This window comes from Alligator mississippiensis, chromosome 2, assembly GCF_030867095.1.
Source record: "Alligator mississippiensis isolate rAllMis1 chromosome 2, rAllMis1, whole genome shotgun sequence".
In the NCBI taxonomy this organism is placed as follows: domain Eukaryota; kingdom Metazoa; phylum Chordata; order Crocodylia; family Alligatoridae; genus Alligator; species Alligator mississippiensis.
Window position 1 is genome coordinate 265,892,354 of NC_081825.1, and position 15,962 is coordinate 265,908,315.

Consider the following 15,962-nt stretch of genomic DNA (forward strand, 5'->3'; position numbering starts at 1 on the left):
CAAAAATTTCACTCAAAAATTTCTCTTTGTATCCAGATTGTGTACCTTTTTTCCTTAAAATTTACACTACCTTTTTACAGCATGTGTGTATACCCATGTTAATGAATGTATCTGGGAATCACCTGCAGAGCCCAAGTAAGCCTTTCCTTAGGAATTTTTGCTTTTTAGTAGTATTGTCTGAGTGAATAGTTCAAACCAGTAATCTTACATTGTCATCCAAACCTAAACCTTGAAGTTGAAGTTGATATCTGAAAAGAAGCTATTCCAGGCAGATTTACAACTAACTATGAGGTAAAGTAGACTTGGGAATTCTTCCATCTCACGTAAGTTACAGACACCTGAATTAAGCAATGCAATATTATATGTATTATGGGGTAACTAATACATGTCAAATTTGGCTAATGATAAATTTAAGAAACTGCACAAATTAATTCTCTCTTCCACTGCACAAATATGAAACATACTCACATTTTACAGATTTGACTTGTCAACTAGAAAAACCTGCAATTCTTTTTGAATTATTTTCTACGATTCAATTTACTTATTTTGAAAACACTGCAAACTGAAATGACTACTCTTGTCCATAGCACTTGACAGCTGTGCACCTGTTTTGTTGCAACAGCTTTCTTGCTAAGTCTCTTTACAATTGTTAACTGTGGATAGAACCTTCATGTCAAAGGGAACAAAGAGGATGGTACAATACTTAAAACTGTTACAGAGCTTGACCCAAAGTCAACAGAACTCAGCGTATTGCTTTTCCTTACAGTAAAGATGGATTGAGCCTAAATGGTGCACTTAATCTTTGAAGCACTCAGCAGGCGGTAGGGCCAATACTGTCAGGTTACAAATCATAAAGTTAAAAATAAGATTTCTTGTCTGCTAGAAACTCTAATTAAAATGGAGTGTTATTTATGTTGTATTATGTTTACAATTCAAATGCTATATTGCAGGGAGATATTCAAATGCTAAATGTTTATATTTAAATTCATAGATAAACACTGCCTAGTTTTAACACAGGCTTGTGTAGCAGTAGTTATTTACAGCTATCACTAAATGCAATAAAATTATACAATATAAAATAATAGAAATATATAAATTTATGGGTAGTGGTAAAAGGATACAAACAAAATTACACATTCTACCAGTCTAAACAAAAACAAAACAAAACCTGGTACAAAATCATACACACGCACAGAAAAAAGGTAAAATAACCCAACACTTAAAGTTTTTCACTAATGGAAAGATCCATTTTCCTCTTATTTTTTCAAAGGATGAACAAGACCACAAACAGTGATTAAGTCATATATCTCATTATTCTTGCAAGAACATATCCTGTCCATATACAGCCCGCCAATTGATCCTAAGTGGCCTGCCAACTGCTGCCAAGAGTCTGAGGGAAGGCTGTGCCCTGAGCCGCTCCACTCTGCCGCAGCCAGGGCTGGGCTGTACAGTGCACAGCCTCCTCCACTCCCTCCCTTGCATCCACCCCCCACACCCAGCTTCCTCTTGGCACTGCAGTTGCGCAGTCCTGGCACCATGGCCACTGGCAGCCAGGCTATGCATGGGACACGGTTCAATGCAAGCACACAAAGTAGTGCCCCTGACAGAGCCACAAACCTGAAAGGGGTCTTCAAGAGGAGACTGGACAAGTACCTGGCTGGGGTCATCTGACCCCAGCGCTTTCCTGCCCAGGGCAGGGAGTTGGACTCGATGATCTACCGAGGTCCCTTCCAACCCTAACATCTATGAATCTATTAATTTAAGCCCATGCTGCTGCAGCTTCTACCAGAGCCTCCACCCCACTTCCTGGGTGCATTGTGAAGAGTTTCTAGCCAAAGAGGAGCTGCACAGGGGATGGCTGGGGGTGGTGGGGAGGTGATGAATGTTGCCAATTCCTCTCTCAGGTTATTTGATAGAGGGTACAAACTAGGGATGTAAATATTGTTTAAGAAAATATTCATTTAACCTTCTCCAATTACATGGGGTCAAACAATTAACTGATAACACAGCAACTCAAAATACCTGCTGCTGAGAGCTGCTACCCGGGCCCTTGAAGTAGGGGAAGGGGAGAGTAGGCAAGCCCAACTAGACAACACAGCCCAGGTGAAGCCCTGCACCCAGAGGGATGGAGCACCTGTAAAGGACCAGCTAATTGCTTAATGAATGAGTCATTAAGCTGCTCCCTGTTTTCCTCTTAAGTTACTAGTCTCCTCCTCCCTCCCCACTCCCTCTTACCTGCCTGCTCTGCAGCCTTCTCATTCCTGCTGGGGCACCTAGAGCAGGGGTGGGCTAAATGCAGCCCGCTAGGCCATTCTATCCAGCCCATGGGGCCCCCACAAAATTTAGAAAAGTAATATTTATCTGCCCCTGGCTGCTTGTCATGTGGCCCTCAATGGCTTGCCAAAACTCAGTAACCAGCCTTCCGCCTGAAATAATTGCCTGACCCTGACCTAGAGGCTGCCAGATTGTACCTGCCCCAAGCTAAAGGATAACCAGTAAGCTAACTGGTTATCACTGCACTTATCTATTAAACAATTAATTGTTTAATGGTTCACATCCCTAGTACAAATTCTAAATTTTTATGTAATAATTCAGAGTTCTTGAGTTGAAGAATTCACATTAAGCAACTCTATTTCAGATCACATCTCTATCAAATTCTACAACAGGGAGACAAGTCACCTTAAAAGTAATTCGAAGTCTTTTCAGTTTTTGAATGAACCATAGGGTCAGCACCCCACAGTTCTGCTCCATATAATAAAATAGACTGGTACCTTAGATCTATAGACCTATATAGTGCCACTAGTATGGCCCTTCTGCCCATCTTATTGTAAAAGGATAGAATTCCACCAAAGGCTTGTTTTGCTTTAATGCTTGCCTTTTCCATGTGTCTATCCCAGCTCAAGAGATTTATTAAAACAATTCCAAATTCTAAAGAGAAACTAAAGCTTTCAACAGATGGTACATAGTACAGTAAACCACTGAAAGTCTATTTATATTATCTGAATACTCATGCCTACATATCTCTGCTCATCTGTCTTTTCCCCCTTCCCTTGCTCTTATATTTGCCAATTACTACCCATTTTCAACTAGCAAATTAATATTAAAAAGATGGAAGAGGGTTAAGAAATTAAGTTACATTGAAAATTGCTCACAGTTGCTATGGCTTCGGTCTGTTCCCTGTTATATTCTCTGTACTGTCCTAGCATCTGGTCAACATGCTTCAGGTTTCTGTTGGTATCCTTAAGAAAAAGTAGGAGAAAGGTTGGGGGAGAAGGTGAGGAAAAAAACAGAATGTTAAACCAGAAATCTTCTTTAAAAACAAATGAACACATCACTATTAACTTTATCTTATTTTTAGGTACAAAAATAACAAGTCTGATTTCTGCAGAGTGTCTGAGTACCCACAACTCCCATAAAAGTCAGAGAGACTTTTAGGGTACTCAGGGTACTCAATGCCTCTAAAAAATAATTTACAGCAAGGGGTGACCAAGACATGACCTGTAGAGCCATGTTACCTGGTTCATATGGCCCCACAACGAGTCCACAAATTTGGCAGTGTGAAGAGTGCTGCCAGTGTTAATTACTGCCATGATTCTCAGAGCTGTGATTATCATTACTACTGCTCATCCTACTGCCAGATTTCTAGACCCACAGAGAGGCCCACAGGCTGTATCAAGAGCAGAGCACCACGTTATCTAGCTGCAGGGCAGGCCACAAGGCTAGAAATTAGGCCGCAGCAGGAGTGGTGCTATTGTAGATTTGGGAGTGGCAGCAACTAACACTGATGCTGACAAATTCCAGCCCTGCAGAATGGATGAGTTGAACAACATTGATTTACAGTAAACGTCTGGGTCCAAACAACCAAGTTTGAAGGTTTTGGCCATGCTGTATGAAAATCGTTCATCTAAGGATCTTAAGTTATTAATTTAGCCTAGCCATAAAGTAATCTCTTTGAGATAACAACTTCTCTCTATTTCACAGGTGGGTAAACTGAAAAAAAAAAATTAGTTGCAAATTCATCAAACAAGAAGGGAAGACCTTGGAGCAACAGGTAAAAAATCCCAAATACTTGAAATGTTTGAGAATTGGTATATAAACCTCTCTCAAAGGTTACATAAACTTTTAGAAAAAAAGGAAGTGAGATTTTGTGATTATGGTATAAGGCTATAGACAATAGCCTATAACCAGGTATAAGGCTATAGACAATTTTCCCCATGTGGGAAGCATAAACAATATATGTCATAATATACCAAGTAGCCCAGCTAGGATTAATTACCTAGTTGGTCAAGCCTACCCCATGCTCTAGCTGGCTGCACTACCCCAGTTAATGAATCAGCTGGCCACTGTTACAGGCACTTGATTAGCTGCTATGGATAGCAGTCTCCCAATTTAAGTTCACCAGTGGCAACTGCTGGCTGGGAGGCCAGCCAACAGTTCTGCCAGGTCTCCTGTGGCAAGCCTCCCTGGATCCTGTAGTCTTTGGTTTCTTTGTCAATGACTTCGGACCCTGCTTGGCTCTGCTTCTGGACTCTGGCTTTTGGAAATTCCCTTCAGCTTTGGTAACTCAGTCCCTGACTCAGCTTGCAACTCGGACTCTGCTCCTAGAATTCCCTTTTGGTTTAGGTACCTTGGACTCCATCTCCTGTCTATGGCCATTCCCTGGTGGTCTAACTACTAGGCAAGACCACCTACATCCTTATCCTTACAATATCTGTTTCCTCATGTGCAATGACAATCTTAGACTCTAAATTAATATTTGCAAAGTTTTCTGCTGTGTAACAGAAAACACTACAAGAAAAGGTTAGGTTAAAAGCAAGCTGGATCATATCATAACATAGGCAACTGGTGCCTCCTGAGTCAGGGAGGGCACTTGCCCCACCAGTGGCCAGTCAGTGACCAGGGGGTGGGAAGGGTCCCCCCATGGCTGATCACACCGACTGGGGGTGCCCCCTTGGCTGGTCACATATGCCGACCGAGAAGCAGCATTCCCTCCAAGCTAGCTCTAAGGGGGAACACTGCCCAGAAGTGCCAGAGGCATGCCTAGAAGGGCCAGGGACGCGCCCAGAAGGGCCAGCAGCACTTCTCTTGGTGCCCCGGCTCCCCAGCCAGCGCTCTCAGGGGGAGGCACCAGTGCTCTTGCCTACCCCCCCTGCCCACTCCCTAAGCAGGGAACACTGCTGTGAGGGGGTGTACCAGCACCCACTATGCATCGCCACTTCGTCATAAGCCTATAAGGGGGGATTATGATTAGGAGGAAAGATGAAAAATGAGGGTGTTCACTCAAGTATCAGAAATGTAATGACACACACACCCAAAATCAAGCCCCTGGTTAAAATTGGAATTTGAGACTTCCATTGTAAGCCTGTAATACTATCGTGTTCTATTTTTATTTTATTTTAGTTATTCCCATACAAATCTGCCCTACTTGCAAGTTAAAAGAAAGAAAACAATCTTCTTAAGTTATACCTCAGGAAATACAATTTGGATTCTCTTCTTCACAGGCGTTACCAGTAATAGTTGAGGGCCTGATTTGGCTTGGGGTATCTATTACCAAGGCAACAATCCCAGGCTCAGCTTTTGGCAAAACAGTAGCAAAAACAACTACTGCCCAGCAGTAGCTAATAACGCTACCACCTTGGGCACAACAGCAGCTGGCACTACCCAGTACGCTGAGGCTACTCTGGGCATGGTGCTGGCCCACTACATCTCTGGGGATCTTTGTGGGCTAGTACACAGGGTCAGGGTCAGTCTGCAGCCAGATGTGGTGCATGAAGTCAATTCATGGGGTGCTCAAGGCCCGAATCAGCATGTAGGATTAATCCACAAGCACAATCAGACTGCAAACCAACCCCACACACCAGCCCAATCCACTTACAAACTGGTCCTGTGTGACTTATCCAGCTCATGTGGCTAGACTGGTTGGGTACCACTGATGTGGGGTATCCTTGCTCAGATCTACCTTGTAACCTACAGAAATTCTCAAAGATAACCACCCTAAGCTAAGAACAATTATTAGCTTATAATGCCACACAATTTAAAATGTTAAGATCATTTTTAAAATAATTTAAATAAAGATCATTTAATAAAGACCATTTTAAAATCTTTTTAATAGAGAATGTTAGGGCATTTTATTTGGGCAAGCAAAATAATCAATTTGCAAATCACTTAGCCACTTTCTAATAACCTGTAGAGTGCTTGCTAAAGTATGAATCTTCTCAGTAACTTCTTCGGTGCCATGGTTTCGAGCTCTGATGTGTGTCGCCCTTAGCGGGCCCCGGCTTCCAACTCGATGCCGACGAAAGCTATCTGAATCACTGGATGATTCTGCCATTGACGTCTTGAAATCCTGAGAAGAAAATAAGGACAGGCCTTCAAAATTCAGAATGCTACCACAGAGTTATTGTCTTATTTTTTTCTTATTTATAACCACTCAAATATATATTTTTGCAAAGGCAGATATTAAGCGCTCTAATGAAATGGGGCATTTTGGCTGCAGTATTAAATGGGAAGAAAAGAATAAAATCCAATTATTAGTATTACTACTTGCTGATGATCCTGGGAGTATCAAACAACTGAAGTAAATTACAAAATAGGAACTGAGAATAATAAGCAATGGAGTTCTCTTTATGGAAAAATTTACTCATTTTTCTACTAAAGAAGGAAAACATAATATCTTTAAAGAAACAACTTGTTCCTCATTTTGAATTAGAAAGTTTGCCTATATTTTCTCTCTTTTTAGATACAAAATTTCTTTTAAAACAATAGAAAAATATTGCAGAAAAATCAAGGAACTGTGTTTTTTTCCCAAATTCATTTGCTCCAGATTAAAGTCATAATCCCACTTCTAAAAGCATAGCTATCAGCACATCAACCAGTGGTAACACTATGGAAAAGGGATATGAAGTTCAGGTGAGACAACAGTATTTCTTAAGCGTTTGTCTGCCTAATGGAGCCAACTTTTAGTTTAAGAAGGGGCAGCAACAAGAAATAAAGAAACTGGAATTACTCAGACAAAACTGCCTTTAAATAGATTCTTTTGAAAGCATACATGAGGCACAAACATGTATTTAGCAATTACTGTTTAAGAGATGCATTTATTTCTACTAATTAAGCAGGTTCCTAGGATTCAGACTATCTATGTCCCTTTCCAGGCATCACAACCTTTCTGTGCCTGCTTTCCACTTTACAAGCAAGATGTTTTAAATTTTAATTACTGCTGGGAAAAATAGTTAAATGTGTTTTTTTCAGGATTTCAAAAATATTTTACCAATTTTACTGAATGTACTCTCAGATGCACACATCTCCTCATATCTAGTAATCACCACAGATTTCTAATCTTCTTGCTAAAATTTCACTGTTGGGCATCCACATTTTACAACGGATTATACACAAACTATAGGATTTCCTGCTTTGCCTCTGCCTTGATGACCTCTTTGTCCAGATTTTCAATAAGCATCTCATCCCAACCCCTCCACTCCCACTTCCATGTTTCCTTGTATGTATATAGATCTTTACTATCCTGGCCTACTACGCTAACATTTTATATTGTAAAGAAAAGTTTAGTAGTGTAGTGGGCTAAGGTAGTAAAGGTTTTTGATTCAGAAATTGAAAATAAAGCCATGAGACAACTTGACATTTGTTGCCATCACACTGTTTGCTCTGCTTGCAAGTCACATCCCTTCACATAGCCTGCATCTGCCTTATCCATTTAGCTTTAATACTCTTCAAGCACAGAACATTTACATCTTTGTTCCCATTGTGTTGGGCACTGTAAAAACAAATCCTGAGTGGGCCCTTTCTTGCTTTTATTAGAAGAGTACCTAAAAACAAAACCTAAATCCCTCCATCATGTGTTCACCTAGTAATTCATATGAATACAGAAAAGAGGTGTGAATTAATTATGTAAATGCTTGTGTGGATATTCACAATTCCTTTTATTGAGCTATCAAAATATGTATTGGCTTAAAATAAATAAACTATATACTGTAATGCTGCTTGTTGTTCTCCATTTCATCTTCCACTATTGTTTGTCATATCTTAAATTTAGATTATGTTCTTTCAAGCAGGAAACGTGTCTTTCCACAACTTCCGTGCAAAATCTAGCAGTTCTGTGGACTATAAAAAAGTTGCTAGGTTGTTGTACTGTGTAATTCTTAGTAGTTGTAAATCTACCTTTTGAACTGAGAACGAAACTAAAGTATTATAAGGTTTGAAATAATAGCCATGATTATAGATGCACTAATAAAAATATCTTAATTTTTCAAAGCCTCTCTTCACAGAAGAGTACCTTTTTCTCCATTTAATTTCACGGTAAGTTTTGCAGACAAACTGCTTTAATTTTAAACCAGTAATGATATTTTACATTTGTACAAAAGCTTCATAACAAGGATGGTGTTTTCTTTGATTAATGAAGTAATGAATCACTATTCCTATTTCACATGTACAAAAACTGAGACAAAAGCAAAACTAGATAAAGCGCAAACCTGGTGCAAAATCAGGGGTTTAACGCAGATCTCTCGACTCAGTTTGCCAAGAATTAAACAGTGCTTCCAAAATACACATATGCTTTCTGAAAGAGATGTCTCTATAGCGTTCTCTCCATAGTTATTTAGTTAAATTAAAATGAGTATGTATTATGTTCTTGTTTTATTAGCAGGTACAGTTCAAAACTTGAGAACTCTTAAGTACAAACCTGAACTATCAATTCAAACACATCTTACAAGGCCTACACGATGTATCAGTTGTCCAGAACATCAGCTTCCATTAAAAAAAAGATGCAAGTTTAAATCCCTCTAGGTCAGCGGTTCCCAAACTCTGACAGGTTGAGTACCATCAATTTAAAACGATACAACCTTAAGTACCACCAGCAAATTTTTGTCATATAAAGAGATCATAATAAATCTTTTAATGCATACCACAGGTTGCATACAGACAGGTTGCCTGCGTATCACTGGTGGTACCTGTGCCACAGATTGGGAACCCCGCTCTAGGTTCAAAATAAAACACTCCTATCATCAGCAGCAGTCCTTTGCAGTTGAGGATGATCATCTTCCATGACCATCTTTTCTGTGGGTCCAAAGATGGCTGACGAGACCAATCCAGTATTGACGGGCCATGCTGCAACTCAGGCACATAGAAGGCTCTGGGTTTTTGGTCCAGTCTGCAATGCAGTTTCTGCAACTTCCATTTTTCCATCTCATGTTGTGGTCGTAAGGTTTCAAAGTACTGTGATCCTTGCAGCAGACTCTTCCTCCATGTGAGGCAGTCCTGGGTGATCATCTCCCAAAAGTCAATATCAATGTTGCATTTTTTCAAGATGGGCTTAAGGATGTCCTCAAAGTGCTTTCTCTGCACTCCTCTAGAGCAGATGCCTTGACTGAGCTGGGAAAAAAAAGACTTGCTTTAGGAGTCTGGAGTCAAACATCTGGATGATGTGGCTGGCCCAGTGAAGCTGATGTTGGATGATCATCTTGATGTTCGTGTTGTTTGCTTGTGAGAGGACACTAGCGTTGGTGTGTCTGTCTATCTGCTGGGTTCAAAGAATCTTCCACAGGCAGTGTCTATGGTACTTTTCCAGTGACTTGTGGACAATGTCTAGGAGATGCCATATCTCAGCTCCACGTAGTAAGATGGGGATCGCGACTGCTTGATAAACCATAAGCATGGTTTCAGATCTGATGTGATCTTCAAACACCTGTTTCCTCAGGCATCTGAAGGCTGCACTAGCACTCTTAAGGCAACGTTAGATTTCTTCATCAATGTCAACCTTTTGTGAGAGGTGGCTTCCAAGGTATGGGAGATACTCAATGTTCTCCAGAGTCTCACCATGAATCTGAGTTTCTGAAGCTGGGAACTACTCATTAAGAGTTTGTTGATGGAGGACCTTTGTCTTCTGAGTGTTAAGCATCAATCTCATGTTTTGTATGTGTAACAGGCATCGATTCCGAGCCAAGTTGTGGCCCGCTCACCTATTCCTGCAGCAACCGCCCACCTTCTCGTCTGCCACGTCTTTATGTTAATTAATTAATTAGCGGGAGGCTGCCCATTATAATGCCCCGATGCCAGGGGGCGCTCTGCGGCTCCAACCTCCCCTAATACCGCAGCCCAAGCCTTGCAGATGAAATTGTTGTTATCTCTATTCTGCCCCCTTTCGGGGGCTCACTGTGCTGTCCCCTTTCTGGGGCTCACTGTGCCCACCCTTGGGCTCAATCGCCCCTCTCTGGGGCTGGGGTCTACGCACCCCGTAACCTGGCTGTGCCCCGCTTGGGCTTACAAAATGGCCCCCTTCCCGGGAGCTCGCCCCGCCCACGCTGGGGCTTCAGAAATGCCCTTCCCTAGGGCTGGGGTCTATACACCCCGTATGCTGCACCCCCCTGGGCACCGGGGTCCCCACACACTGCTGTGGGTCCCTATGAATAGGTTGCGCCCTCGCTGGCGCCTAGGTTGTGCCCGCACTGGCGCCGGGGTCCTCACTTTACCGTGAGCCCCCCTATGAGGCCTCCTGCAACCCTAATAGCCTCACCCAAACCGCCGGTATAATAAACAACACAAAGCACGAGCCCCTAGGCTGCAACATAACTATAAGCCGCCTGGCTACAACCACACTGCTCCAACATCTTGGAGCTGACTCTCAAGCAGTACCTGCGGTTGCTTCTCGCATCTCTCCTACAGGAGCTCCTGCCTCTCTGGCTGCTGGAAGGGAACTCCCAGCTTAGCCTCAGCCCTGGGCTTTATAAGGGCCAGGCCCCACCCCCTTTTGGCCAGTCAACTCCTATTAGTTGCCCCAGCAACCCGCAGCTGTGCCCATTATGTTCTGCCAGGGTTCTCTCTCCCTGGCAGTTTTTGCTCCTTAGGAGCAAGGCACTGACGTGCCCTGCGACAGTATGCCTTGGTAAAGATGCCAGCAACTGCCTAAAGGTCTGCTTCCGAGTGAACACACTACAGCCTCACCAGCATACTGGAGCTCGATGATTGAGGTTAGGGTGGTTTTGGCTTGAAGTGGGCTGAGATGTAAAGTCAGTTCCTAATATAAAGTGAACGTAAACCTACATAATTGTCTACCTGCATCTATAGGTAGCAGTAGACATTTGCAGATGTCTAACGATTGTGAGCTGTCCTGCTCATTGGAACATGAACTTAATGTCTAACAATGGCTCTTCACAGTCAATATTAACTATCCCACAGATGGTCATTATAACAAGAGTGGGAAAAGGGGAGGATGATGACAGAAATTAAGTGGAAATGGAAATTGAGAGCTCTTGCAGAAAAAAAAAAAAAACAGGAAGCAGAAATAGACAGAAAGCAGCAGGGGAAAAGACAAAAGTAAAAATAACCTGAAAGGAAGCAGATTCTTCAATTAACCATGCTGAATATGAAAATAAGGAAATCAGTCCCTTCGTTACTATAGAGTACTCCACCTAAGTGCATATTTCAATCCTGAAGCTATGCTATGCATTTTGAGTACACACTTACGCAAACAACGTAAGTATACGTAAAACCATCAGTGTTGCCACATTAGTAGCCCCACAACTGATTAGCATTTTCAAGGCATCCAATAGCCAGTTTAGGCCCCCCTATTAGAAATCTTAAAAACAATGAGAAAAGTCTTGAGAATAAATGGAGTTAGTCGGTTTCAATGTTCCTAACTTCAGCAGTTTGACAGCTGCTTCTCCTTTACGGTATCTTTTTTAGCTGTGTCAAAAAGAAGTGGAAAAGTAGTTACAATTAGTAACTGTAACACAGTTACTGTACAGTTGACCAGAATAAAATTAAGTTAGGAAGTGGACAGTGAAGCTTAAAGATGCTGTGCAGAGGGTCCTACTTAAAGCACAGTTTTGAATTTTTGCAGAAAGCGCAAAAAACATCAATCTCCACGATTGCTGCGAAGTTTCCCAGGCTGCAATTTCCCAGGAAATAGACCTTAAAGAGAGCCTTGCAGCCCACCCGGGAGCAGAAGGTGCCAGCACTAAGGGCAGCAGCAGCTGAAGAGAACTGAACTGCCCCTGTGCCAGAGCCGACACAGAAGGAAGCCGAGTCAATGGTCAGAACTGAAGGAGGAAGTTTTGGGTCTGGGTGTCTTGTTTGTGAGGCCTCTTCTCGAAGAAGCTCACACACCACGTGGACACACCCATTTCCCCAAAGCGCACCCCCTGCCACTGCGTATGCACACCCACTCCCATAGACACACACCTGCACGACACCCCCCCCTATCCCTACACACACACCCTGACCTGCCCTACCCCTACCCCCACACAACCCCAGCCCACTACATACAGGCACCCACATCCCCAAAGCGCACCCTCTACCCCTGCACACACAAACACCCCCCCCGCCCTATCCCCCAACCACTCCTACCCCCCACCCCTACACACAACTACTCGCACACCTGCACAGCGCACCCCCTACCCTACCTCAACACACGCCCCAGCCCCACGCGCGCGCACCCACACCTCCGCCCCCAGTCACTCGTATCTCACACCCCTTGCGCACAACTGCACGCGCAACGCCCACACCTGAAGCCCCGGAGAGCCCCCGGGTGGGGGGGGGCGCTAAAGGATGACGTCAGCCGGAGGGGAGAGGGAGAAGCCGATGCTGCGTTGCAGAGAAAGGAGCCGCCTCGCCCTCACCTCGGCGCGGCGAACCCAGCCCGCGACTTCGACCGACCAACCGCCCGTCTCGCCGCGCCACACCGCGCCGCGCCCCGCCCCGCCGCTATGGCAACTTGAACTAGCCGCCCTGCCAAAGGCAGAGCGCGGCGTCCCGGGCGCCAGGCTGTTAGCCGCTCGGCCCCATGGGACGTGTAGTCCGCCAGCCCCGAGAGCACCCGACGACAGGAGCCTGCGGACTACACCTCCCAGGAGGCCTTGCGCCGCCCCGTGACGACCGGCCTACGACGCGCCCGAAGCCCCGCAAGTCGGAAGCTCCCCCTCTAGGCCACGCCCCTCCTTAAAGGGCCAGGCAGGCTGGAGCGAAGGGCGCGTGCCCTGCTCTTCCTCGTGCCCCGCTGCGGAGGCGGGGCGGCCGCCGTGCTCAGTACGTCCGGGGTGGGGCAAAAGAAGACCTTAGGCCATGTGCACGGCGCAGCAGGTCCCGGTTGTCCGAGCCTGGCTATGCGTCCATAAGAGCTGAAAAGCCTATCCCGGAGGGTCTCCGATGCGATTGCTCCTGCACTTAGGTGCACTTGTTAATCAATGAACCGGTTTTGGTTTGGGTTTTTTTTGCAGACCCCGCATGACTCAAACCCTGCGAGGAACGGAGCAGCTTTTTCTCCCGGGACTGTGGAGATGCGGGAGCCCTTGTCGGACAACGAGGATCTGTTAAGGATCCAAATTCACACTTTGCCTCTGAACAGCTGTGGCTCATTACTCATTGTATCTAATTGCCTTGTGGACCGCCTTTGAATGGGACAAGAAACAGGACTGATCCCACAAGGGCTCTGCTGCACCTCACATAAAGCTGGATAGAAACCAGCTATAAAGTTGTTGCACATTTTCAAGCTCCAATTTTGGAGCTGGTTGGCTCTTTTTTATAGTCAGCTCAGCTAGACATTTTTACAGCATGATAATGACTTGTATGTGTGGTCAGGCTAAACTTACTGTGTGATTTACCAGTTACTTGTAATAGATGTAACCCATGGCAGGGGCCTTACTACACACGCAAGCCTATTGTTCATGCTCAGCCCCAAACCTGCCTGGCTGCCGGCTTCTTATGTGCTAGGGCCTGGGAAGTATCCAAATTAACACCTTGCCCAGGGACAATCAAGATGTTTTCAAGTTAACTGCTATTCAAGCTACCTGTATAAGGGATGGTCACAACCTGTTTTGAAGAATCAAAACCTAAAACAATCAGCTGCAGATTCCATAATTATGGTGCATTAAGTTTAGTATCTGAAGTTATAGGTACTAACTTAAGTTACAGGTTACCATAGTTACAGGTACCATAATTGGCACTAGTGTACAGTAGTGCCAGCACACTTTTTTGTGACCCCAACATGCAGTAGACTAATTCTACTGCACATTAGCAGGGTTTTTGCCAGCTCTGCTAATGTGCAGTAGAATTAGTCTACTGTGCATTTGTCTTGTGTAGATGTACCCAAGGACTAACAAGAGTTCCAAGCAGTAAAGGTGGGAAGTTATAAAAGATTATTGGTACAGAAATTGTTTATTTCAGTTTAAATGTTTGGACTGAATTTTGTTGGGGAACTGTGTTTTCATTGTGATCCTATGGTTTACAAAGCTAGTCGCTTTGGATTTTGATTTGAACACAACCTTTAATTGTGCTGCAAGCCATAAGCACAAGTACCCTCCCCCAATTAAATTAAAAGAGCCCAATATGTTCTATATTATATTTTATTCGCAGAAACCCCCTCCCCACACACCAAGCAGGCAGATGGCACCATGGGAGCAGCAGCAAGGGATTTCATGGGGGAAAAGAATCTTCCCTCCTTCGTGTTTAGAAGAATGTTTCCTGATCCCCTCCCCCAGCACTCCCACCCAGTGTGGGAGAGGGGGAAGAAAGAGTTCTAGAGCCACTCCTGCCCCAATACAGGGCTTCAAAGACTCATATTGCAAAAAGAGACTCAAAGGTTAAAAAAAACCACCACATCACCTCACACTTGCACTAAAGGTTTTGGTGACACAGCCAAGATCAGGGGTTGCTCTTTGCATGATAAACTGCATTCCAAATAAGTGAAACACTTGTTCCTGTTGGTTTTCATGTTTGCTTTCTCTCCTCTCCCCAACAAAGATTACTTCCTGCAGTGGCTGATTTATCTTTTTGTCACTGTTCAAGCAACTCTTTTCCCCAAAGACTTCTCCAGGCCACACATGGGTTCTTCTCTCAGGTTTACTGATGCTCCTCAAATCCAAAACTTAGCCTCGCTTTCTCTTAGGATGCAACACCTCCTTTATAAAGGATATCAGCATAGCTGCTTTGACACATCTATCTGCTCATCCTGGGCAACAGTTCTCTAAATCTGTCTGGTGCTTGGAGGAAGTATCAGGAGAAAGAGTTTGGTAACAGCACCAAGCAGACAGTCTGTATATACCTAACTGGAATGTTAGCTGAAGCATATCTAAATAGCTCCCTTTATTAAGAGTTTAATGCATTGTAGAATTATGTAGTTCTCATGTTACACAAAACTGTGAGAGTGGTTGCTCACAGCAAAATAGAGAGCTGGATTAAAAGAAAAAAAGTTGGATGGTGAGGGGAGGTGGAGGGTTGGGAAAGAAGTAATGCCTATAGCACTGAAATGGATTATTAAAAAAAAAAATTAAGAATTGAGTACTGTAGCCCCAAACTGAATGAAACTCGAGAGAGAGATTGCTCTTTACTCCAAACCGGCAAACAGAGATGGAATAGACACTTGGGTTAGAGAGCTAAAGCACTCCGGCTTTCACGCATAATTTGGAGATTCGTCAGTTGAAAACAGGTTTTGGGTTTTTTTGAGAGAGAAAAACTAAAGTTTACAGAAAAGATTATTTCAGAGAACCAAATGATATATTCTTAGAGAAACACCTCTAAATAGCAGGGGCAGCAGAATCATGGAGAGAAAGAATCCGGGCGGTGGATCACAGCTCTGCCCCAGCTCCACACCATGCTGTCACCACCACAAGATCCTGCCCCAGAGCAGCTCCCCACCCAGCTGCCCACCCTGCCAGTGCTGTTGTTGCCACTCTCAATGGAAACCCTGGCCACACCCTGCCACCCTCTCCTGGGATCTTCATGGAAACCAGCCACAGCAACATGTGCAGGGGCTGCTGGCAAATGGAGTCCACTGAGCATCCAATCTGGCCAACATGCTCCCTGTTACACTCTCCGCAAAGGTTACATTGCCACAACTCTTGCAATTTTTGTGTTTTATGCCCCATCTGAATGCACCAGTGTGAGGTTTGACCTAGAAACTACTATGCAAAGCCTAAGCAAAAGTGAATGTTATGTGACGAATGCCCATCTGCAATGAT

At 44.1% G+C, this 15,962-nt stretch overlaps 1 protein-coding gene across 5 annotated transcripts in view; it reads right to left on the reverse strand.

Moving 5' to 3' along the window:
• The window catches only part of CEP128 (centrosomal protein 128), a 366,371-nt gene extending 353,466 nt beyond the window's left edge, over positions 1–12,905 (reverse strand). For 3 of the 5 annotated variants that reach the window (XM_059723139.1, XM_059723140.1, XM_059723141.1), the window contains exons 1-3: positions 12,513–12,903; positions 6,185–6,346; positions 3,153–3,239 (exon numbers count right to left, since the gene is read on the reverse strand). In XM_059723139.1, coding sequence (XP_059579122.1) covers positions 3,153–3,239; positions 6,185–6,331 — 234 coding nt within the window. In that variant the 5' untranslated portion in view covers positions 6,332–6,346; positions 12,513–12,903. Of the gene's footprint in view, positions 1–3,152; positions 3,240–6,184; positions 6,347–12,512 lie in introns of all 5 variants that reach the window. The other 2 variants (XM_059723138.1, XM_059723137.1) reach the window with 1 other exon arrangement.
• Positions 12,906–15,962: the final 3,057 nt, after the last annotated feature.